Genomic DNA, 25,942 nt, shown 5'->3' with positions numbered 1-25,942 from the left:
CGTTCCTACCCTGGCAGTGTCTTCTTCTGCATGGCTTACTAGCACAGATACAAGAAGCCAAATCCTTAGTTTTGTGATGGTACTGGTATTGAATTTGACTCATTTGATACAAGGAAAGAGCAGAAGAAATTACCATTTTTTCTAGGCCAGGCAAATAAAGCAAGAAACATAAGGGAGCTTACAGAAAGCTTTCTACTGTCATATTTCAAGTTGATTTTTCAGCCAGAGACTTTTGAATACCTGGACTTCCTTGAATGAAGTTAAACTTTCAGGGAGTGGTCTATTCTTACTGTGTACATAGAATATCTAAGTAAAACAGTGTTCCTGCTTTTGCTAATTCAAATAAGTAATCTTAATTTTTAATTGAAGCTCTTGCTCCTAATAAATCCTCTGGGATGCCTAAACAAAAATGCTGCACATCTCCTTAATGGCTGTAATTCAAAGCTGTCTTTTTGTCACAGTCAAGACTGTTATTCTGGATTCCTGCTTAATTATGAAGTTAATGCGGTGTGGCAGCTCAGAGGGAATAATGACATTGCTAATGTCAGGCTGCAAGGATAGCTTGTAAGTAGCTGAGATGGCTTGAATATTTTAATTCAATCTATGAGTTTGCTGATGCATTGTCTGTAGTAGTGATATTTATAACCCAAAGATTTTGGTGTATTCACATGATGATGATCAGTATATAAAATATGTTAATAATAGTACAATTTTTAAAAGTGCTCCAGTAATTTAGAGCCCATGTCTTAAAGAGATTTTTATCACCTGGTATCTTAAGTCTTAGAGGAATCCAATGAGGTTATATGCCTAAGAGTAGGTTTTATAAGCATTTTGTTCTTAGGAGTGTGGTTTTTAATAAATCACCCGAGCATTTTGTAAGATTTTAGAGTATCTCCTGTATTAACTTTTATTTTTTTAAAGTTAAAATCTTGTGTAATGAACTCATCTAAACTGTTGATTCTGCAAGTTTTGAGTGTCAAAGCCCAGAAATCCCCAGATAAGCATGTTGCAGAAACACCGTCTCCCCAAATGTCTCTTGCAAAATGGGAATCAGCTGAATTTGTCTTATGTAAGCCAAACAAAGGTGTTAACTCACTGCTGATTGCTTTGGGGTATTTGGTGACACAGGACTGATTACTGCCTTGTCAGCGTGATCTCGATTTGGATACTTCACTGAGCAGATGTTTGGCAGTACCACGTTTTTCCTTACTGTTGACCTGGCCTGAAGTTGAGTCACTCCAGTAAATCATTAATTTCTCTGCTGTGTTCTGAGCTGCTCTGTGTTTTCTGCTGCTTCTTTGTCTGCGCATAATAAGCTTCTGTAATTCATGCATCGTGTTGTCAAATTCAGCACCAAATCCCAATATTGTTGTATAAATTTCCTAGTTTTAGGAAGAAGTGGCAACTTTAAGAACATGTTAGGATTCCTTGGAGGAGGAGGAAGGATGTTTGTTCTATGAATTTGAAGTTGCCAGGTGATAAAGAGCAGGACACTGATGGAGTCCCACCTGAGGAAGATTGACTGTATTTTAGGGTTAAGAACAGGAACAGGGAAGATAGAGATGCTCTGTTAAGTATGTTGTCTCTATTGAATGGATAGCTTTTTTTGTTGGCTTGTTTTGAATTTATTTATTTATTTATTTATTTAAGTGAACTAGTATCTGCCTAGCTAAGGTAGCTTACCTTTAGGGAAGAATTAACTGAATTTTAACAAGGTTTTAATGTGGTATTTCTTTCATTTAAAAAATGAATGCTTGTAGAACTTCTGGCTCTTTCATTTTTTTATTTTTAATGAAGTCTGTGAGTTTGTAGAGCATCTTGTTGGTGGTGCTAGCATGTATTCAGGTTAATTATTTGAGAAATATACTTCTGTAAGCTCTAAGTCTAGTAAGGAGTTTTCAAGTATTTTCCATGCATCCATTTTCTTCAATAGGCACTGCATAGTCTGTGAGGAAAAACAGGAGCATAACGGTTAGACTGATGAAGCTGAGACACAAAACAGGGTAGATGAAGATGACAGGTAAGTCTTCAGTTTTTCTCTTTTACCATTTTGTGAATTTGCAATGTGATTCTAGAGAGTTTTCTTTTGGGGAAAATTCAATTGAATTCTAAGAAAATAAGTTTAAAGTCTAATATGGTAAAATATTCTGTAGTGCTCTGCTTCTGATTCTTTTCTTTCTGAGGTCTGCAAGGCTTAATTGCATCTCTCCGATGTTAACTTGAGCTATGTAATGAAAATTCTAGGGCTTTAATGACCAGGAGCTAACAACAGGAGCCCGTGTTTAGATGAGGCTGCAGAACCAACCAGGCAAGGTTCCTAATTTTGATTTGGGTGTCTGTTAAATCCACATGGAGAACCTGGAGTGGGTTCTGTGAAAAGCAGTGTGTTGGGTAGAGAGCTACCTAAGGCAAAGTGGCTATGAACCACTGGGAATACGTGCAGGGCTTAAATGTTGTCCTTCTCCCTACCTTTGTGCAGAAGGCACGTATGCTCCATCTGTCTGACATACCTTATGAAAAATAATTCAAAACTCCCTCGGGGAAAATCAGAATGGCTGTTTAAAATGATGCTTGTATTACTAGTGGAATTGAGGCTTAATTACAAGGCACGTTTATATGTCTGACATAACCTACCAGTGATTGAAGTACATGGTGCTATTTTGTCTAAGGCAGTAATAGCTCATATTCTTTTAAACTGGAGATCTTCCTCAATGGAATAATTTTCCCAGTATATCTGAGGGACTCCTGTAAGGTCTAGTCAGCTGGAACAGGAATGTTTTGCTTCCTGAATAACTGTTTATGACAGACGAAAATCTGCTCTTTCTATAGGTTAAAAATGAAACTGTTATGAAAAACAACTTTTTTCCCCAGAAGACTTCCTTGACAAATAATTCTCATTTTTTTTAAAGTGTTATTTATAAAAACACTTGAAGTGAGTCACTAAACTCTGAGCTTTGAAATTCTCTGCAAACAGCAGCAATGAAACCTGCCTAAAGTGTAAACGAGCAGAAATTTAAATACTAACTATGAGTTGATATTGCACAACCCTTCCTCTATACTCATTTATAGAACACTTGAGCAGCAACCTTTGTATAAATAGCATTTATTTGCTGCTGTGGCATAATTTAAAGCTTGATGTTTGAGGAAGATAAGCAGAACTGTTAAGCCTGTTACTGACTTGCTGCGTGATACTGAGAGAGGACTGAAACCAGTAGTGCGCTATTTCCTATAACTCACATTGTTGTAATACTTACTGCAAGCAACAAAATGGTATCAGTGTGCTTAGACCTAACTAAGGTTCAGCAAGAATGTCTATTTACAAAGGATTCTTTGGCTTTTGGGGATAAAAACAAGTTATGTAATATGTGAATTAAAGATGATAGTTAACCAGGCTTAATTAATATATTGAACTCATTGTCTTGAGTGAAGAGAAGTCTGCACAGGGAAAAAGACTTTTACTCTACTTACCTGGAACTAGGAGCACAATCTGGCTGCAGTTTATAAGAGCTAGGATATTGTGTTACTTTTGGTTGTTTACACGTTCTCTTTTGCACCAACTTCATTAATGCTTCTCTGCACTTCTTTTTTTAACCTCACACAAAGACATTGATTTAGTGGATAGTAAACTTTTACAAGAAGTCTTAGCATGCACACAAGCTGTTCTGGGTTAGTCTGGTATTGGTCAGTATTGTAATTACATTAGACATCTTTGTGACTGTGGTTTCACTGAGTCAAGTGTTTTAAATGTGTTGAACTCTTGGGAAAACAAAGTTCATCATTCATGAAGCAACAGGCTTGTTTAGATGCCAAATTTAAGACATGTTTTAGGTGCCACGTGAATGGATGTGTAGAAGTTTGAGTATTAACCACTACCTACCTCTGTGAGCAGAGTATAATAACAGTTGAGCTTGTTTGTCACTTGCAATCAGTGCCCACATGCCTCTGGGCTGAGAAGACCCTGAGAGCCAGATGTTGTTCTGCTGGGCCTTAATGTGCTTCTCCAAATACTTCTATAGCGAGAGGTGGTCAAGTGAATGTAGCCGTGAACTTTTATTTCTCCTTCATAACTTTCTGAATAATGATTAAAATATCTTTATGAAAATCATACTGTTCAGTTCTTCATACCATGATATTCTGTCATCCTTGCCAGATGTGAATTTACTACCTTGCAACAATATAGATGACTCTATTCGTAGCCCCTTTGTTTAGATCTTACCTCAAATCCTCATTTGTTGCTCTCCAAGCACTCTGGAGACTCTTTCCAGCTTGTCACTGGCCCTGAAAAAGCTTCACAGTCATCATTTTATGTGTGAGTTTTTTGGCCTCTCCTTGGCTTCTTATATTAGAAAACTGTCTTCCTATTTATGGAGTTTCTCCTATTTCATTTTGCTTTGTTGTTAACGATGCTGCAGGTGGAGGAGGGCTTCCTTCTCTGGTCTGGTGTTTGCTCTGTGGTGTTCCTGTCTGTTTGTGCACAGACTCTGAGCAGTCTCAGCCTGCCCTCAGCAGACCCCAGAAGGGCTCGTACTTAACCAGATCTCTCTATTTTTTGTCTTTGTTAATGAATTTGTCTTATATCTTATGGACAGCAGTTGTCATTTTGCCTTATCAAAACTACTTCAATGATTTCCCTCAGTGCTCCCTGCCTGCTCAAGTCACCTCCAGAGCTGCCAATTCACGAAGCCGTGCAGCCTCGCTGCCTGCCTTGACAAGAGCAGTGGTGACATCAGGTGGCATCAGGGGCTCAGGGACAGAGCAATGCCAAATTCCTTCCTCGCTTTTTTCTCATTATGTTTTGAATTCAATGTGGTGCTGGAATCACCACAACCAGAGCAACTTAATGAACATAAATAATTGACTTGCTGCTAGATAGTTTACTGAAACAAAGGGCAGAAAGCTATAAACTGTGGGCCCAAATGAATCAGATCTAGTGCTCCAGCACTGTGCTCTGTCTCAGTGTCAGTATTATCTGGATCTTCCTAGTTTCCCCTTGCTTCTGGAGAAGGGAGGAACACCAATACAAATTAATGGTGATAATATTATCTGTGGTTCTTTTGTCTTGTTAGTCCATGGTAATTGGAAACCCAAAATGTTAGAGTGATTTTTTTTTAATTATTTATTTTTGCCAGGAGATCATACGAGAAACCAGCGATCTTTTATTTTGCAACATTTCACAAAACATTCCACATGCAAAGAGGTAAGCAAGCAGCTTACCGTGTGCTGCAAGCTGCCACGTTCATTTTAGTGAGATTAATCTCAGAAAGGAAAGCATGTGTGGAATTGGGTCACAGTGCTTCATGTATTCAAGTGTATAAAATACAGTGATTGATTCCCTCATAAGAGCTTTGTGAGCTGAATAATGTTTATTATTTATTGTTGTAAACAGGTTAGCATCTACCTTTTCAAATGTGGCAATAACATAAAATAACTTCTATAATTTTCAGTTACCTGTACTTTAAATGTTCTACTTTGTTACACCTTCCTAGAAAGTTATGGGTTATAAGAGATACAAGTCTTAGGAGAAGCGACCGAGGGAGCTGGGGTGGTTCAGCCTGGAGAAGAGGAGGCTCAGGGGTGACCTTATCGCACTCTACAGGTACCTGAAAGGAGGCTGTAGCGAGGTGGGGTTGGTCTGTTCTCCCACGTGCCTGGTGACAGGATGAGGGGGAATGGGCTAAAGTTGTGCCAGGGGAGGTTCAGGTTGGATATTAGGAAGAACTTCTTTACTGAACGGGTTGTTAGTCACTGGAATAGGCTGCCCAGGCAAGTGGTTGAGTCACCATCCCTGGAGGTCTTTAAAAGACGTTTAGATGTAGAGCTTAGGGATATGGTTTAGTGGAGGACTTGTTAGGGTTAGGTCAGAGGTTGGACTTGGTGATCTTGGAGGTCTCTTCCAACCTAGATGATTCTGTGATTAATGAAACATTGGCCTTTATTGAAACTTTAGGAAGCAACGTCTTTGAAATGCTTTTTTTTTTTTTTTTTTTTTTTTTGTCAAAATGTGTAATATTGTTTAAATCGCTTGCAGTCCCACCTCAGTGGTGGTAGAGCATTTACGGATCACAGGTTTAACAGGCACCTTCCTTTCATTGACAAGAGTAATGGTGACACCCTGTGGCCAATTCAATAGCAGACTTGCATTGAATTTTTGAGTGTTTTTCTTTCACATGACCTCTGAATTTTGTGTGCCATAGGGAAGGTCACAGGAGGAACCCCTTCCCTACAAATATGAGGGCATAATTTTTTTCATGTCTCTCACTAGACCTTTCCATTACTGGAATATATGTCTTCTGAGCACATTCAGACACAAGGAGAGCGTTCTCTGCCCATGATGGCTAATAACCTGAGAAGGTAGAGCAGGAAAATGTAGAAATTGAGATAAGATTATATTTCACATTAAATTGATGTAATATAAGTATACTGTGGTGTGTGTTCTTTCACACTTTTTCTCTAATGTGATTACGGTTTTGACATACTGCTGTAATTCAGTGGACACAAGATAAACATCCACAATATAAAACTGCACTACATAAACGATCGGGTTTCAAAGTCAAGATAATCTTTTTAACTTCTCATTTGTATCATTAACTTGCCTAATGAGTCTAAGTAACATTGTTATTCTGTAACTGCCGACATAATTCTGTTTCCAGTTAAGTCCTGGAGACTAAAGAGGTCTTTAAACCTTAGAGGTGAGAATTTGGTGTATGTATGGGCAGTTAAATTTTACATACACTTCAGATTGCCAGCAGGCTAACACAAACTATTTAGCTTTCACTCAAACTGTGAAGAACAGTTAGAACCTCCTGTCATATGTAATCTTGATAACAAATCTGTGTAGTAGATTTACATAGGTTAAGATTGTAAGGAAAAAAGAAGTCTGTGTGTAAAGTCTATTCAGTAGTTTGTGAAATTCATTTCAAGTCTCAATTCAGGTCCATCTAATATTATCCTATTATCAAGTAGATAGGATGCCTTTTAGAAAAACCTTGGTCAAACTTGAAACAAACAAACAAAAAACATAATGTATAAACCACAGATCAGAAATGTGGTTTGTATTTGCTAAAATATTCAGTCTTCCCAGAAAATATTGTCATGTAACCCAACTACTGAAGTGTGTGCAAATCTGTACCATTTTACAGAAATATTTGTAGCTCAGCAACTTCAGAATTTGCAAAAAAAAATATTGCTTCCAGACGAATGAAGTAGCAAATTGCTGACTCTTTTCACTGAGCGAGGAATCTACGAAAGGTGCTCTTGTTGGCTTTTTCTGGATGTGGCCAGCCAGGGACCCTTCTCCACAGACTTCCATTTTGTTTCAGTTTGTGCCCCAGAAGTGCTTAGGAGGGGCGGTTTCTGCCTTAGCAGGATGACAAGCTTGCACATAGAGCAAGATCACTGCACAGCTCCTTGCACTTCCCATCTTGCATGTTTTGTGTACAGCATCAGTCTTGTTCAGTGACCATCTAGGTCATACACATTTCTAGTGTAAAGTTTGCGGAGGATGAGTTATACTCATCTGTATTAGCCAGGCATTTCGGCCTGAAACAAAACCTATAACCTACAGTTTTATTGGTAGAAAAGGGCAGGAAGAAACAACTTTTCCATATTGCTATAGTATAAATAATAATAATAAAGCACACATTTTATTTGGTGATTCACACATTGGAAATGTATTGATCTGTGAGTATACAAACATGCTAGTGGTGAAGCTAGTACGCATCTAGCCAGGATGTTATTCAGTCTGCCATGTGTTTTGCAAAGAAATACTTTCAACTTCCTATCTTGATGTAGCTGAAACTTATTCACCAGCATATACCGTATGTATATCTGCTTCCAGTCCTGTCCCAGAAGCCATGTTGTTATCTGTGGCAGAGACTTTTGCATAAGTCCCTGTTACATGGCAATAAAGGTGCTCACTTCTTTGCATGTCATTGACACAACTTGTTGCATATGGAGAACCTGTGAAAAACAAAAGGATATAAGAATTTCACAGGGTTAAAACTTCTTATTCTGATATTTAAAGGAAAAGTACTTGTCCCCTTTAGTGAATGAATAAATAAAAATCCATTCTGCCCTGCAACCAAATGCTAATTCATACTCTGTTCTAAGTCTGAATTAAGATAAGCGATCTACCACCTACGGTATGGACTGGCACTTTTGTATGTCTTCCCACCTTATGAAACAATGGGCTTGCATTCTTCTTTCATTTGGAGAACAGAAGCCTAAGATGGGGAGATCTTAACTTGACTAAGGTCACAAATCATGAAGAATTTTCTCATCATGTCTCTTTATTCAAGTTCCCATCCAACCCAAACCATTCTATGAAACAGAGCTTCTAGTATTTGGTGTAGACTGGCCTCCTCAAGTATCTACAGCTTACTTAACCTAGTTCACTTCGTATGTTTCAATTGCCAAGAAGAATTGACAGCATGATATTGGAAGATATACACAGACAATAGTGTGCCTGTGTACGTGGATAGGTTCGGAGCAGTGTACAGCTAGTGCAGGATAGCTCTTTGTGCGGTAACCCCCACGTGTATGCTTGTTTTTTACATCAAGACCATCTTTAAATTCACTTTGGAAGCTATGTAAACATGATCCTTGCAAGGAGTTGCAGGTGGGGACAGTGTGTTGGAAGGAAGCTAATGCTGAAGAGCCTGCATCCTCTAAATCTTGTTGTAATTGCCAGCAAGCAACTTCCACCTGAGCCCTTGTCTATACATAAACCCTGATAAATCTACTTTGAAGGTAACCACTTCAGAAGGTTGTTCAAAACTTCTTGCTTACATTCATCTTCTGGGCTTCCAACAACATCATAATTCCTAAAATGGAAAGGATGAAAAGGTCTGTTTATAGTCATGTCTTTCAAATGTAAGTAACTTTAAAATTAATTTTCAATACTCCAGGATGTAAGTGTTTTCAAGGAAATACCTGGTAAATTCTGTGGATGAATTTTTTCCTGAAACAGATAAAAGAAATTATGAAACTCCAATAACTAAAGTATTCGTAAAAATGATACTTAGTAGCTTTAATTCAACAAGATAATAGAATGTGTTCCTTACCTTTTGATTTGGCTGTCTTGAGATAGGTTAGCCATGTTACGACGCAGAGAAAAATAATTCCAGCTATAGCTCCAGAGGCAATATACCACTGTATATCTAAATAAAATAAAATTGATATAGTATTTAGAACATGATGTGATAGTGACTTCTGGGTCAAGATAGATTTTTTTTTTTTAATGTAATCTATAGTGGTTTACAGGTGATCACTTGATCTTTAGTTACTGTGGAAATAATTTACATATAAACCTTATTTTGGATGACTCCGGGGTATTGTATCCTGGGAAATATCTTGATTTCTCTAGGCAAACTTCCTTCATTTAAAATCCAAACAAAACTATTGATGTGTAGTGGTACTGCAGTATTCTCAAAGCATAGCATGAGTAGGAGGGCAGGCAAGGTCTTTCTATTTTCTGCCTCCCCTTAAGAAGATGGGATGCAGCCTCTAGTGCTGCCTATCCTGCTCCCGTAACTTCTCAGGTCCTTAGGCTTAGTGCTCTACCGCAGGAAGGTGGCTGAATGATACTAATGCACATCTAGGCAGCAGCTGGCAGCAAGTAACACGATAGCAAGACTGTCTTCACACTTGGCATTGTTCAAACATGAATCATAAAAGAGATTATGCTGAGCCGATCATCCACTTACATTGTCATTCATTTTCCTATTTTTCTTCATGTCCGTACAACCACTACAAATACGGAGTTGATTTTTATGTGATGCAATTTAATAATTCATCCACAAAGTATTCTGTGTGAAATAGCAGACAAATTAAGTAGCTGCATGTCACAGACCATGATGCAGAGTTGTTCTTTAAATAACTTAAATGAAAATAGAACAATCTATTTGCTTGTTAAAATGAAAAATATTTTTTTATCATATTTTTGGGAGGTAGGATTTTGCATGACTAAATCTAGTGCTAGAATACAATATCTTTATGACAACCAGGTGCAATTTCTTGGATTAGGACAGATGTCACCTCTCCAAGTTACAGTCTGTTATGAATACAACTTCAACTTACATGTAGCTTTGTCTTTCCGAACTTCCACAGACAGGTTGTTAGCAACTCTCCACACATGTTTGCCATTCGTCCAGATAGTAACAATGCATAAATATTCTCCACTGTCAGAACTAGTAGCATTCAGAATAGTCACGTTACTTTTTTTGTCAGTTGAACTGAAGTCGGTATTGTTCAATAATCGTCCACGGATGTCTTCATCGATACAGCAATGCTCGTTGTAAGTCAACCGTGAGGTCCCAGCTTCATTTGCTAGAGAAAAAATGCATTCACTTGTTTTCGCAGCTCTGATCCAATACAGAGCAAAACATTCTCCTGAGCAGGTAGTTTCAAATTCACATGACAAAGTGATGTTGTCTTCAAATACCAGGCTGCTCTTTGTTGTTTCAGGAACACTGTCTAAGGACTCACTTTCTGAAACTGAGGAAATGAACAGAAAAACAAACACAAAAAATGTTGCAAATGTGAGTCTGACCTGGAAATATTTTGAAGTGTGAAAGCTTCATGAAGAACCGCAGATCAAACAGTGCTTTACACAGTGAATTGTAATTCAGTTAAAACACTTGTGCTCTGTTACATCTGAATAACAATTCTTTTATTCGTTAATAATGCCAAACTAACTACCTGGTACTGAGATAACTGAGTTCTTGGTAATAATTCTAACGCTTGGCATCTACATACATTGTTAGGCAGTATTGCCTCAAAAAGGATGATGCTTTGATAATTTAAGAAAGCATACAAAAAGCAAAGTAGTCTGTTGTTAACACAGTAGCATATGCTGTCAGTGGTTTGTCTCTGGTCACACTGTTCTTGCCACTGGGGTGTTACATAGCAAATCTGTGCTTTCCTGGGTTAACTTAGAAAGTTATCAACTGAACTCCCTAATGTCATCAGTGTGCCAGTCTGGCACAACACCCTGTCCTCAGAAAACTTTCACAGGTCTAATCCAAATCTTTTTAAGAACCTTTATGCTATTTGTTCATCTAAAAAAATAAAAATCACAAGCCTTGGCAAAGATGCCCTTCTGAGTACAGAATTCAGAAAGCAGAGTTAAAACCAAGGCTGTAGGTGCTGTTACCTGTAGCTTAAAGTTCATTTTGCTTAAAATATATTGCAGTGGCTTACTTTGTCTGCGACAAGTGAAAGTAGATACCTGGCACTTGCTTTGCTCCTGTATCTCTGATAAAATGTGTCTATGGAGAAATGAAGAAGGGAAAGATCAATGGGCAGATTTGTTGGTTTGCTTGCTTGTTTTAAATGGCTGAGCATATTGCAAGTGAAGATGCTAGGAGTTAGGATGTAGATCAACCTGAAACAATAAAACTTTGAGAAGTGTAAAGTACCAACTGGACTTCCTTAATTCTAGTTTTCTTTGATATGCATTTAATGTTTTCAGCAGCTTCTCTTACACTTCTCAACCATTGACTTCCTTAGTTTTTCTGAGGTTCCTGTTCTCCTACAGTGTTCTGGTTGAGTCACAAGTTGCGGTTATATATCCTGTTACTAAGCATCTTCTTTTCTCCAAAGAATTCTGGTTTTGTATCTAAGATACAGTAAGAAAAGAGGCCTAGATAGCGCCACAGAGCAACATTCTTGGAATCGTCTCCTTTTTAATTCAAGTTTACCAATACTCTTAGTGGGCATCTGAGCTGAAGATAGGCTTATTAAGAGAAGTATGGAAATACACACTGATTAAAAAGCATCACTCACCTTGTGTGGAAGAAGTTGTCTGTGTAAGAAAGAAGTTGTAGTGCTTGCAGTGAGAGACATTGTGAAACAGCGGGCAAGTTGCTGGTGTTCTGTCACTAGGAACTGCTCCACATGCAAACAGCCCTCCTTCAGGGGATATGTGGGCCACTTGTAAGGTATCACTGCAGCCTGAAGGTCCCCCTTTTTTTCCACATGAGAAAGTAGACTCCTTGGATGAGCAGTTAATTAACTTAAATTGCTGCAGATTGCTGTCTGCTATATACCAAGCTATTTCTGCTTTTCCTTTAGCAGCTTGCTGGTTGCACTGAAGTGCAAGATTTTCATGTTCTTGTCGACGAAAGAAAGTTTCGCCTGTGAAGCATATTTAAAGGGTTGGTGAAGCAAAGTGATCTAGAAAGATAGCCTGATCATTAAAATTCTTGGTGAGATCATAGAATCTTAGAATCAGTTAAGTTGGAAAAGACTTCAAGGATCATCTAGTCCAACCTTTAACCTAGTACACCTAAGTCCACCACTAAACCATGCTACTGAGTTCTACATCTAGACGTTTCTTGAAGACCTCCAGGGATGGTGACTCAACCACTACCCTTGGCAGCCTATTCCAATGCTGTGCAACACTTTTTCACTAAAGAAATTTCTCATAATATCCAACCTAAGCTTCCTCTGGCACAATTTCAGGCCATTTCCCCTTGTCTTATCACTTGGATACAACATTATGGTTTTGTTTCCTCTTTTTTGACAACAGAGATGTATTGCAAATGCAGTGATGGATCCTTTCTTGTAAGGAAGTGTATACTGCTGTGTTCCCCTTGGGTGTGTTCAGCTTCTTCCCAGCAGCAGCACCAAGCACTGCGCTCTCACTCTCCCTGCACTCCCGGCAGCGCTCTCTAGGATAAAGCCCTCTGAACAGCATTGACAGTCTTGGGTTGAAGAGAGCAATGTAATGGAAAAAAGCAATACTAACACTGACCAAACAATGCAGTGCAGGCATAGATATAGGCTTTAGATATAGGCTTTGCTGAACAGAGCATTTTTGTGAAGGCTTCTGAACACATTAGTGATACTAGATGAAAATAGGGTACAGAGAGACATTTCTGTACCTTAAAAAGGCCACATAGTTTAACTAGAGAAGGAACAGCTGCAATCAGCCACTACATTTGCATGACAGATTTTGCCCGCTGTTTGTACCTTGCTGGGCATAAGTGCAAGCCTCTGATTCTGCAAACGTTTAATGCAGGCAGCTGAAAATACTCATATGTCGAACTAGAATCCACCTTTGATATTTTTATGCAGCAGATATCAAACAAAGCCAACAGTGCATGTCAATATATATTTTATTTTTTAATACACTGGAGGATTCTAGCTCATTGAAGTCAAGTCCCCGCAGTTAGCTGCAAAGCCTTAAATAGGGCTGGATCTGCATAACCAGCAATGGCAGGCTGTGTTGAGGCAAAGTAATTGGCCTTTATGGTCTCATACTTTGTAATACCCTAGAATAAGCGAGACTGAAAACGAGTCAATTAAAAAAGATAGTGTTTGCAAGTTGTCTGTCCCTTTGGCTGGGAAAACTCCATAAATATGTCTACTTATCAACAGTTGGAGTAACTGGAGGAAATGACAGACAGCCATAAGTAGAAATATTATTGACATCCTGCCTCAGCTGCTTACGGTTTCCTATGTACTAAAGGGTAGTTGCTAAAGCCCTGACCCTGGGGGTAATGAACAGTGCTCTGACATTTCCAAGTCGCTTTGTAGCTTGTTCAAAGCCTTCCCTCATTCCTCTTCCCCCATTCACCTGCCCATCAGCCCATCAGTTCTTTCTCACAGAGCTGCTATGAGACTGGGAAGTGCTCTTGTGATAGCTGTTAAAGGCAGCCCTTCAGGGCTGGAAGCATGGCCATAGCCACTTGCTTGATCAAGCTGACGACTCATATCTGTGTTCAGATACTTCTACCAAATGTACTTAAAACAACAAAGAAAAAAAAGCTTACAAGTATCTGAAGTGAGAAATTAGAAAATTCGAATGATTTATGTGAAAAGAAAACATACCTGTTATTTCTCCTAGAAAAGACATGATCGTCAGGAAGGTTATTACTTTCTGCAAAAAGGAGGAGAAAGTCTTCATCCTTTTCAGTTCTCTTGCTTCTGAACTCTAAATAGTGCTCAGGAAGATGGACAGGGAGGAAAGAAGTACAAAGAAAAGGAAGTGCTGACAGCATGCAAAACCACAGCCTTTCCTCCCTCAAAATGCTCTTCTCTCACCATATCTTCCGCAGAGCCTCTTCTCAAGGAGGAAGTGTGTGGCAAGAAACAAAGGGCCAACACAGGGATGAGATCCGTGCTACTGTCTGCATAGACATCATTCACTTTAAAACCTGAGAGCCCCTGTATCAGTGAAGTGCTGCCATTATTTCCAGTAGCATGTCTGCTGTCCTAGAGTGCTTTCCCAGCCTCTCTGAGGCTGCTGTACATCACGGTAAGCACCAGGATGTTACAGCAGTCTTGTCACTGGACCTGAAGGTTGTTTGTCCATGTCTGTCCTCACAGGAGCATCAGCAGCAGAGGTGTACTCCCAAGAAGTATGAGGAAATCTTTGGTAGAAAAAGGACAGCCAGAGGGGACCCAGTAAACCCCTGCCCTGCCCATGGTGGCCAGGATCTCCTCCAGGTAGCTGGCCAGGGCCAGCACTGCAGCAGGCAGGTGCCAGCAAGCAGCAGCTCTGGCAAGCGAGGGCAGCCCAGGGCCAGAGGCCCTGCTCGGGAGCACTCCTAGGAGAACCACAGCTCCAATGTGCAGCCAGAACTGCACCTGAGCCAGCAGAGCAGCATCACAGAAACAACACGCCTTCCCACACAGAGGCAGGTTTGAAAGTGCAGTTTTATTTCAACAGCTGTTTGAAGCACACAAGGCGTTACAAAGTGCCATTACTGTTAAGGCCTTCCAGCCATTTTCCTGCCACTGCTGCCCCCTCCAACTTCCCAAGCAGTGATGTTACTGGGGTTGGGCCACAGGCAGCTGTTGGGATCAGCGTCAGTAAATAAGAAATTTCTGTGGTCATTTGTTGCTGTTCTTCAGAAGTGTTTATATTTCTCTTCCTTAAAGCATAAAATACATAAAATGTGTCTGCAGTAGGCTTTGCCATTTTTATTTATTTCCCAGAAATAACCTGCCTGTAAGTTCATGCCTTCTCTAGATAGTTCTTATATTAGTACTGGCATAGTACGGTAACTCAGTGTGGGATGCGAGTAATGAAAATTATATAGAAAAGGTGTATCTGTGAAGAATAAGAAGTGTTATCTCTTCATGTATAGCTATTTAAAAGACAAGTTGGGAACCCCTGGCTTGAGGAGGCACTTAGTCCTTGTGTCTTGGTTATTAGTTGATCAGTAGCAGTATACATGTGTATCGCTTGAATGAAACTCCCCAGAAAAAAAAATATGATTTTCTAAAAGGCTATGATGAGAACTAAATAGCAGCTTAAGAAATTTTTCTTAAGAGGAAGTAAAGCTGTACATTTTACAATAAATTTCTGATTATGACCTTAGTTCCTGTTACGTTTTTATTAACCACACTGTGCAGAGTGAGCAGCAGAAGTGAATAAGTTAAAAGCAGAAACAGGAAGCATCAAGACACTGCTGGTACCATATATTCACCTGTGGTGACATTTTTACTGCATGCAAATCTTGTTTTGGCCAGTGTTGGATAAAGCCAAATCACACTTCTTATCAGGGAGATAAAGAAAGAACCACAGGGTATGCAAATAAGGGATATGTACAAAAAGATTTCATAAAACCTGTTGTTCTTGTCCTTTCAGATTTAAAATGCTTAATCATAAACTGGATTCTGGAAATGAATGTGTCTGTACTTTTTTTTTTTTTTTTTTTCCAGCTGTAGGCCTTCTGTTTGTGTTTCCTAGGAAAGCTAGTTTTTTAGAAAGAGAAACCTGGTAAATAGCTCTGAGTAAGTCATGTGTATGCTAGGTAACATCCTTGCTTGACTTCTCATTCATGAAAAGCATTCACTGAAACGTATTGGAGTCTGGCCAGTTGTTTAGGCAATGGGATCAGTTTAAGAAACCTTGGCAAATTTAGCTTGAGCTTCCCGTGTGAACTCCTGGTTTCCATGCCCGAGCAAGAGTCCTTCCACTCACCTCATGCAACATCATTTCTTTGTATTGTATTAGAAAGGGTTCTACTTAGGGTTTGCTTTGGCATCTGGTTTGATTTGATTTTAATTTAATACCCAGAGTTGGAGCCTAGATATTCAGGTTTGTTAGTAAGTTTAAGGAAGCATTGCTCCCTAAAAAGCAAATCAAAAAATACTGGCATCACTTGTCAATTTTCTTCTATCCCACCTGAGTGATTTTATCTATGAGTTTAGAGCTTTGGGGTTTGTTGATTCACTACGTAATCTCCTCATACTTGCTTTCAGCTGCACAGTTATCAACATGTGTAACTGCAGGTTCTTTAAAGTCGTGGGGAGAGGAGGAGGGACAAAGTCTTCTGATTTCAGAAACTTTCTTGGAAATGCAACTCTTGTGCTTCAATCACAAGGATGTTTCAGCATTTAAAGTAGTGCATTGCAGCAGATCCTATCTACTTTCTTTATCTCATATTACTAAAGGCCATTAAAGTGATGAAATCTGGTTTTAAATTTATAGAACTGGGACACTCTACAAATACACAGTTTGGAGTTGCAGATACCCTGGAAATCCCTGGTTCTGTAAATGTTTGCATAACGAGAACTCATTCAGTCCAGAAGAATGTAGTCATTATTCTTGCCTCCTGTACTTTGCGTACTCCAGAAAGAAGTTCCCCGTTGAGTGAGATATGAATTGCTACCTGAGCTCATCTACTAAGTGTGCCACACCTTTTGAGAAAGGAGAGTTTTTCTTCAGGGGCCAGTGCTGGACCTGCTGATTCAAGGTCTCATGCTGTGTTAGAAGTCATTAGCGGTAGGGAATAGTGGGTCTTCTTTGCTTTTCCTTTTTTTTTTTTTTTTTTTTTACCCTTTTGTTTTGTGGTTGTATTTTTTGTGTTTTATTATTATTATTATTGGTTGTTTTGTTGTTTGTTTGTTTTGTTTTGTTTTGTTTTTTTTGGGGGGGGGGATTGTTTTGTTTTTTATTCTTTGTTCAGAAGCTCTGTATCCCCTAAGAAAAACATTGCATACCTTTGTTTCTGTATTGCTTAAGCTTTATAGTCAGCACAAGCTCTGAAGACATTAAAGTCTTACCTCCTATTTTATGGAAGCTGGGATCATAGTCAAGCAACTGGAACAAACCAATGTCCAGCAAAGGCTATTTCAGTTTAAAGCAGCAAGAGTTACGGAGTAGTTTTTTTCCTTCAGGGTAATAGAGATTCAATATAACCTTGAAAATTACCCAGAATAACACTACCTCTTCTCACTACGTTTCTTTTCTCCCTTTGTGGAGAGAAAAGGCAGCCTGTTTGGTGCTGTACAGATAGTGACTCCTGGAGGTACTAACATACGTACTTAGGTTGAGCGGAGAAATTATTACTTCCTCCATCAGAAGCCCTCTGCGTTCCTGAAGGAATGAAATTAGCACTCCTAACACACAGGAATGTCATTGGAGACCAACATGGAAAGGAAAAATAAAGGGGCAGCTCCACCTTCAAGCACAGCTATGTCCTCCTGTTTAGCTTTGCAGGATCTGTGCAGGTCAGTGTTTAGAACTGGTTTCTGCTTTTTAAAATCAAGCTTTCCTAGAACACAGCATCCATAATACTGTCCTCCTGACTATAGTTATTCCCCTGGGGGCAGGCTGTTTCTGCCTGATGAGAAGCTTTTGCTATATAATTTTAAGAAGATAGAAAGATGTAGGGACTCTAATTCTATGTTGAAGAACTCAGCTGTTATTTACCAGAGACAAACACTCCCTGACAGAAGGTGCAGTCAAGATTTTGTAGGCCTAGTCTGTGCAGAAAACTTCCTCCAATAGCACTTCTTTGTAACTGGAATACATTGCTTGATAGGAGCTCACCTTTCAATGTTGTTGTGTGTGTTGTTTTGTTTTGTTCTGGTTTGGTTATTTACCTTAGCTGAAATTTAGGGAAAACAGCAGAAGTAAAATTAGCTAGGATGTTCTACATTTTTTTATGTCTGATGAATCACACGAGATTTTACAAGAGAAACGTTTTATTAGTCATACATAAACTGTTTCTCTGTTTCCCTGTAAACTCTTCCATATTGTACAAGACTCTCTCAGGTACAGATTTGCAATTACAGAAGAAAAAGTGAGTTTTTGTTCATCTTTTTTTGCTTCCTTGTGTGTTCAAGGTGTGTGTCTTTTTACAAAACACCAGTGATAGCTTTCCCACTGTACTTGGCTAAATATTTAAAAACAGATGAGAATACAGAAATGATGAAAGAATGAAGTATTAAGACAATTCCTAGAGCATACCTGCAAGCATTTCATTGTGTCCCTTTAGAGAACTGGGCCTGCCTTTTAGCTGCCATTGTAAATACATTCCACAGCATGTGATGATACAAAACAGGAATAACAGAGGCAGTGTTGTTATCAGAGAGCACTAGAAGCCAGAGTTGCAAAAAGCTCAGGTATCTTTGATGCATTAAAATACTTTCAACTATATAGGAAGTAAATATCAACTTAGGCACTAATCCTGTAAAGACATGTATATTTTCCTGATTTTACACAGTTCACTGTCCTACTTCATGCACATTATGTTTTTGGAGCATTTTTTTTTAATATGGTGACTGTGTGGGCCAAACCTTGTGTCATGGATGTGATGAGACGTTTGCCACTGGTTGTCCAAACAGGAATATGGTTTTGAAATATTGGCTAAAAGAAAGGCCTGTTAAAGACAATGGAAAGACATTGTATCAACTTGTACAAGTTGGCAATAACACTTGTACAAATTTATGGTATTTTTGCACATGAAGTACTGTTTACTGTATAAATTAATATGTTTACTGTATAAATTAATAGGATACTGGATGAAGCCTGTTATTCTTCATGACTGCTTAAACCTGCGTGATTTGAAAACATAAGCAATAACAAGCTCTGAATGAAGATAAAGAATCAAAATACATTTTTTCCCATCTAGATTAATATGCTGCATGGGTGCTCATTTTCAGTGTGTAAACTATTAGGGAATGGAAATAAGCACCATTATTATTTGAAAATACCATGAATTACTAGTTTGGACCTACTAAATTATTAAAGTCTACTTAAATTTGAAGAGTTAGTTGTTTTACTTCAATAGAAATTGCTAAGCAGATCATAAACTGCATTTTATTTTACACAAAATTCTCCAGACTTTATCTCCAGATCATCACTTTTTCTTTTGTTTTCAAACCTTTCAAAGTTAATAGTAATATAATGAAACAAGTCACAGGAACACATGCCCAGCTTATAAAATACTGTATATAAATCTTTTACCTTGTCTCAAGTCTACTTGGTTATTCATTTAAAAAGGTCACAATACATAGGATCACAAGTTGTTTCTTATATTGTTCATGAATCATCTTAGTCTACAACTACATTATATAATACTATTTAGTTTCCACACACACGTACGCACGCACACAGGATATTTGCACAGCTAAACAAAAGGTTTCTGACAGTATCTAAGTTTTGAAAATCGGTCTGTTTGGTGCCAATTCTGTCTCCTCAGGGAGTCAATAGTAGAGAAGGTCACTGCAAAAATGTCCGGTGACTTCAAACATAGTAATTTGTATCATGGTGGAGAACCTTGCCGAACTGATAATAAACAAGTGTTATCAACTTCTTATTTAAAAAAGAATATATCGAGATGCTTATACATATAAGCATATAACTGCCTGATCAAGCCTACAAAACTGGGGAGCACTGAAATGCCTTTAGAAAATTAGGTGCCAGCTTCACCAATATATTACTCTAGTTTTATGTTGGTAATCTCCTGAGAGCAACTAGAGTAGTGCAGTGGTAAATCAGCACCTCAGCCCATAAAGCTTCCTGTCAGTTGATCTGTTAAAAGCTTGCATTTACCACTTAAACATACAAACCTGTGCAACAGCAGCATGTCCTTCGGTACATGCATTACATTTGGATGACAGACTGGAACAAGATCATAGTCTGCCTATTAGCCAGGGAAATATTCATCTCAGACAAAATCTTGCAGTCACGGTCCAGCCTCTCCCCATGCTGGAATCTCCTGCTTCATTTGGTGGATCTGCTTCTGTAGCTCATCTCTGTCAAGCTTCATTTTCGCTTCTAGAACTTGCCGTAGAGACCCAATGCTTTCATAGATAGCTGCAAACCCTAATGGCACATGAGAATTGAATTAGTTTATAATATAAAGCAAAAGGGTATGATGTGGTTAATATCAGAATATGCCTCCTACCATAACACTCAATTCTACACTAGAAAAATAGCAAAAGTTCTGAAAAAAAAAAATAAGACTCTAATTATGCTGGTGTGCTGATGGCAACAATGCCCCTGATTGCAGCCCAACTGTGCTTATGTAGGTTCAGGGGGAGCACTTCTAAGCTATTAAGATGTCACCTCTTGTTTCTGTGATCTTCACACTTAGTGAAAGCCCTTTTAAATGCAACAGATGCAACCACTACGTTTAGCCGCAGTGTCTTTAAAATACTTTAGTACAAAGACATTTTGAAGAGTATTAAAGGTCAGTCAGTGTTACCACAATTCAGAAGAAAGATCTTGATTGATTATAGTCCTACCAGCATTAACTTCAGCTTTCATTTCTTTTATGTCTTCATTAATCTCATTTTGAAGTTTGCCAATGCGAATATTTATCTTTTCTTCAGTCTGTTGTGCTTCTTGTGTTTCCATGGTTATCTTCTGTATTTCTTCTATTTTGTCAATTTTCTCTGACATTTGGTTGAATTTCATCTCTATAGCTCTTTCACTCATTTCCTGGAGCCAGGAAAAATAATTTTAATGGTTTCTTTTGCATATGAAACTAGTGTGGTGTTTCCCAGATATGCAATAGGTATTGATTAATCACCTTTTCTTATGTGGAATTTAAAGGCATAAGGAATTAAAATTTATTTTAGAAAACACTTTAAACTGACTTGGTAGTAGGCTAAAATACTGATGTTTTTAAAGTGGTCAGATTTATTTCAAGACTCTCAGGCTGTGGGAATGCTATGCCTGACATCAATGAAAAGAGTTCTACAAATATTGGGGAGGTCTGAAAGTTCCAGTTACTCATAATGTTTTTGAATAGTTCCTGAGAAGTATTAGGAGACTGTAATGAAACTTACCGTGGTTTCCTTGAAAGTCAATGAGAGTTGGTCCAGCTTTTGCACAAGTTCTTTTTCAATCCTTTCATGTTCCTGTTCCAACCAGCTGCGTGCAGACAAAATCTGGCTGCTGAGTTCCTCAATAGCGTTTTTTAATCTAAAAGCATAATACAAATTAGGAGATAAAAAGAGCAGAATTTTCAGTCATTCAGCAGCATTTTTTAATGACGACAACAAAAATTTAATGATAATTACTGCATTCTTGATACCATATCAAAGCAAATCTTAAAAATTTAAGGTTACTAAACGGGACAAGGCAGGCAACATCGTTTTGGAAAATAGCGAAAATAGAACAGAAGTATTTATATGAAATGTCACAACGCTTTGCGGCACTGAAAACCATGGGATCGGCTCTTCGGGCCGGTGGCAGCTCACTCACTTGGTGTCCAGCAGGTGGAGCTGCTGCGTGCTCTCCTTGTACGCAACCTTCAGCTTTGCCTCTTGCTGCATTATTGACTGCTCCACTCTGCTCAGAAGGTGAGAAATCTGGAACAGAATTCAGAACTTAAGATTTTTCAACAGCATTTCGCCACAGTCTCATTTGGGACATTTTGGTATCTGTTGAAGAGATTATAAAGAAGCGCTGTATTGCTGATGCTTCTAAAATTACTGAGTTTGTGCATTTTACTTTATCATGGAAAGTATATTGTCTCACAAGACAAAAGTAGGAACACTATGAAGGCTGTAATTTTTTCAGCCATAAATAAAGTCAACAGTCTTGCCTTGAAAGCATCATCCTGTTCTGAGGCAGCAGGATTTACACAACCCATACATCGCCAGGTGTCAATTATGCAGACCCTCCACAGCGAGTGGGTGACAGTCTTCGGCACTTCTCGTGTAATGCCTACTGCAGTGATACAAGTGCTGGATTTGACTGGGGATTGGTTATTGCTAACATAAAGTGTTTCTCACAAAAGCAGTCGTGGCAGTACAAAACATACTGTTCTGTTTACAAGATTTGTGACAATATATTCCTGGCATGCTGAGTGTTGTGAGAAAACGTGAATTTTAACCATTTACCTACCACAAAGTGAAGGTGCAAAATATTGCTGTTACTTAAGAAAATGAGAAGGCTTTGAGACAGAGTTATGAAGAACCCTTTTTGCAATGTCTCAAGACTCTGCTTCTATTTAGTGCTCAATTCCATTCTCATACCCAATGGGAAAGAAAGCCAACAGATAGGTTAAGGGATTCCTAGAGCCACAAAACAGCTTTGTTTTGCTGACCTTCAAAAATAGTGTTCAAATGTACGCAAAATAATTTTGGGAAGGCCAAAACATACAGGGTAAACCGAAGCTTGCATTGTTACAGTGGTTTTGTAGAACATCCATGTCTCCTTAACATTCTGACCTCGAGAAACTGTTCACATCAGTAGTCACTGATGGTTGCTCATTCCTGAAGACTTTGTAGGTACCTTTAAACACTAGGCCCTTCTGCACAGCATACAAAAGGCAATAATTTAAGGACTTTTTTTCTGGTTAGACCAATGCAGTAATGTAGCTATGTAGCAATATTCAATCTAATAAGGACTGTGAGCAGATATAACTCTCCATCTTTAAATCTCTGAACTCCCAGGAAAGTAATTAACAATAATGGTGTGTGTTTGAATTACACTGTAATTCTTACCCATAGGCGGATCACTTGGGTCTAAATACTGTACCTGTATTTCTGCCTCTTTGATTTTAGATTCTAAGATCAGCTTAGAGGTGTGTTGGTCTTTACTTAGGCTCTGAAGTCTTTCATATGTAATTTTATGTTCTGCAGACAGTCTGGCTAACCCGGCATCACACCTGTTGGAATAAACAAACACCAAAGCAACGGCTGAATAGAACATAAGGTCCAGGCTTTTAAAATTATCCATTTTAGACTGGGTATTTCTGTGAAAGTGATGGTTGTCTAGCAAAACATTGTCTTATGAGGCTGTAAGAATGATAATATATCTCACTGTAGCCATCAAACTGTTCCTGAATGGGAATAGAAGTCAAACACCCAATGCGCTCTTGTTTTCTTGGCTCTGGCATAATACGTGTAGACTGTGTTGTTATCAGAGTTGGGGTAATCACATTACAATTTCAAAGATATGCAGGATTTCAATGTGTCATACTTCTGTCATATTCCAGCAGACATCTGTCATGGCCTGTAAGATTTGGCCTATATAGCTAGAGGCCTAACTAACTGAAGACAACTTTTCCGTTATTGTAGCTGTGCTCCTCTGAGTCTTACATTCTTATTTTTATTTTCTTTTGCAAAATAATGGTACACAATTTTTGTAGTAAACAATGTGGGGAAAAGTTATGGTTTAGCTAACAGTCTGTATTTAGGTAAAGCTGTCATTTAAAGCCATGCCAATTTTGTCTTGCTAAAGACTACAAAATGCAGTACTGGCACATAATAATTACTTTCCTTTCTTCACGTTGGAACATTTCTCAGTGCTGTAATATTTTAAGGGCAAATGTGCTATAGAATACATGCATTTCCTACAACATTTCAAAAATACTTTAATCAGGTGGATTTCATCTACAGTAATACAATAAGGACATTAACTGAGCTGTACAAATATAAGTACTGTAATTTCAGGAATAAGACCCCTGCAAAGTATGAGTCATGTATATATATATATTTTAGATGTATAATAACCAAAGTTACTAAATTTGATCTCTGAAACTGATGAAGAACAGACAGCAGTTACAATTTAAAGGGGAAAAAGGCAGTAAAATAGGACAAACTATGGCAGGGTAAGTCATTATGCAAAGCTATGACACATTTTAACTTCTTTTAACTCATGTTTCAGTTGGAAAGCTTTCACTTCAAAATGTGCTTTCATCACCTTGGTTACAGTAACAACTGTTACTATAAATATGACAGTAAAATTTCAATATAAAAATAATAAATAATGCAAAATATCACAAATTAGAAAGCTTGTAGAAAGTAATTTATAGTTGAGCAGTTCAGCATAGCAAGATTGATTAGTAATATCTGTAAAAAGAGCAGAATAGTTTACACAGCAGTGACTTCTAGGTCTTAGAAGAATCAGGTAGTTCCAGCAGTTCCTTTAGAAAGGCAAGAGAAGCCAAATCTATTCACCAAAAGCCTGTGAACTCAAAAAAATAAAATTAATTAAAAAAAAAAAAAACTCTCGTTTCTCTGAGGCATTGGAGAAAATATAAAAAGCAACAGCTTTGAAACTGCTGTACCAAAAGTAAAGAGTGGGCATCTGTAATTGCTTTGAAGGCAAATTAGTATTACGGATTTAATCATAGGGCATCTCTTCTTTGTGGACCTGGGTTACATGATCAAAAGGGTCGTGTAGTTGTGTGGTAACTGAAAATTTAAAAATTCTGACTGTTAATTTAGTGTCAAGCTGGTGTCTATTAATTGTATTATTTAGTATTTCTACACGTATACTGTAATTGGCACCCTTTAAAAACAAAAGTTGTAATGCATTTTAAATATCAATGTAGTTATGGAATGCACTTCATTTTTATCCTGGGATATTTTTTAAAACAATATTCTCAGTGTTCAAGTGGTCAAAGCAGACTCTTTGCTATATATGTTGTATGTAATCCCAAACACCTGATTTGTTTTTACCTGCAAAAGAACAGTAGTATGCTATATACACAGAATGAGATCCTGATACCAGTTATTTGAGTATATATTTTGAGTTTAAGACTTATAACAATTTTATTTGATGCTTCCACTAGCCTTCAAATAGTGCAGAAAAAAAGTAAACAGTATGAAGATGAACATACAGAAAACCATGGTATTTATGACACTTTTGGTTTAGGTTTCCTCCTGCACGATGGATGGGAAGAAAATTGGTAATCTAAAAAAAAATGGTTCATTATAGTTTGGAATTTTTCTTTGTTTACAGATAAGAGGCACATTACAATACCTGCTCAATTTTCCATATCTCAGAAAGCTCTGACTTCTTCTTAGATTCATGTTAAAATTACAATAAATCCTTCTTAAAAATACAATTTATATCAAATGTTCAGAAATATTTCATATAATTAATAGTAAGATCAGACTATAGATGAAGCCAGTGGACTATGGATAGAGACAAAATTTGAAATCAACTTTTGAGGTCTGGTCATCTTAAAAGCCCAAAGAAAGAAATGAGAAATAGATTAAGATTTATAGGAAGAATACTAATTGAAAAATGTAAGAGCTGAGGATAAGGATATAAAAAAATCAGTTTGAAAAAATAGATATGCTTCCAGCTTACGCAACACTTAAGATTTTATAGAAAACCATTTTGTACAAAGAAATGCACAACAAAAAACTCTTTGTGCTTAGAATGAAGAGAGCAGGCCATAGCAACTATTCACAGCAGTTTTTCATGTTGCAGTTGCACTGTTGAAATTTGGGCCAAAGATGCACTAGGATGGGTTTGTTGTACTGTTATTTGACATTGGAGGATGTTTTCTAAAAGTTATGATTACCAAACTGTGTACTTAAATGAAATTAGTATAGGAAGAGTAAATGGAGAGAAGACTTTGTAGTACCAAGTATTCTGAGTTTCAGAATCCAGTATAAATCCAAAAAATATAAAACAAAAATAAAAAAAAAAAAAAAAGTTTAATAAAACCAGTGTAATTATCAAACAACTGTCTTCCAAATGTTAGTAAGCAAAAGCAGTAGTTCCTTTTCTGGCACCCTGAAGAATATTTTCATTGCCTTTTGTCTCTAAGAAATCAAATTGCAATGGCTGTTCTATGCAGTATCATCAATGACTAGAAAAAGCTGAGAACTATGCCAATGCTCTGCAAGAGGATGCTATAAAGTTATGCTAAAATGACACGCACATATTGGTAATGTTCTTATATATATATATGTGTGTGTGTGTATATATATATATATATATATA

General features: G+C 37.8%; 2 protein-coding genes and 1 long non-coding RNA gene across 5 annotated transcripts in view; 1 reads left to right on the top strand and 2 right to left on the bottom strand.

The window, feature by feature from the left end:
• Window positions 1-1,635: 1,635 nt before the first annotated feature.
• On the top strand, window positions 1,636-13,821 carry LOC118172083. The gene is made up of 3 exons (XR_004753546.1): window positions 1,636-1,674; window positions 1,934-2,020; window positions 12,530-13,821. It is a non-coding gene; the product is annotated as an uncharacterized LOC118172083 (long non-coding RNA).
• Window positions 7,695-14,440, bottom strand: LOC118172082. Its single transcript, XM_035335758.1, has 7 exons — window positions 13,834-14,440; window positions 11,785-12,135; window positions 10,078-10,494; window positions 9,063-9,158; window positions 8,932-8,959; window positions 8,788-8,822; window positions 7,695-7,959 (listed from the first exon to the last, which is right to left on the bottom strand). The coding sequence occupies exons 1-7, from the start codon at window positions 13,907-13,909 to the stop codon at window positions 7,799-7,801; spliced, it is 1,164 nt and encodes a 387-aa protein (XP_035191649.1). The 5' UTR covers window positions 13,910-14,440; the 3' UTR covers window positions 7,695-7,798.
• A 3,462-nt stretch (window positions 14,441-17,902) lies between these two features.
• Window positions 17,903-25,942, bottom strand: part of FAM81A (family with sequence similarity 81 member A) — a 17,257-nt gene continuing 9,217 nt past the window's right edge. For 2 of the 3 annotated variants that reach the window (XM_035335924.1, XM_035335925.1), the window contains 5 exons: window positions 22,736-22,865; window positions 21,455-21,561; window positions 21,037-21,172; window positions 20,491-20,686; window positions 17,903-20,068 (listed from right to left, as the gene is read on the bottom strand). In XM_035335924.1, coding sequence (XP_035191815.1) covers window positions 19,929-20,068; window positions 20,491-20,686; window positions 21,037-21,172; window positions 21,455-21,561; window positions 22,736-22,865 — 709 coding nt within the window. In that variant the 3' untranslated portion in view covers window positions 17,903-19,928. The remainder of the gene's footprint in view (window positions 20,069-20,490; window positions 20,687-21,036; window positions 21,173-21,454; window positions 21,562-22,735; window positions 22,866-25,942) is intronic. The other variant, XR_004753569.1, reaches the window with a different exon arrangement.

This window comes from Oxyura jamaicensis, chromosome 10, assembly GCF_011077185.1.
Source record: "Oxyura jamaicensis isolate SHBP4307 breed ruddy duck chromosome 10, BPBGC_Ojam_1.0, whole genome shotgun sequence".
NCBI lineage: Eukaryota > Metazoa > Chordata > Aves > Anseriformes > Anatidae > Oxyura > Oxyura jamaicensis.
This window is presented reverse-complemented; position numbering and strand designations above follow the sequence as displayed.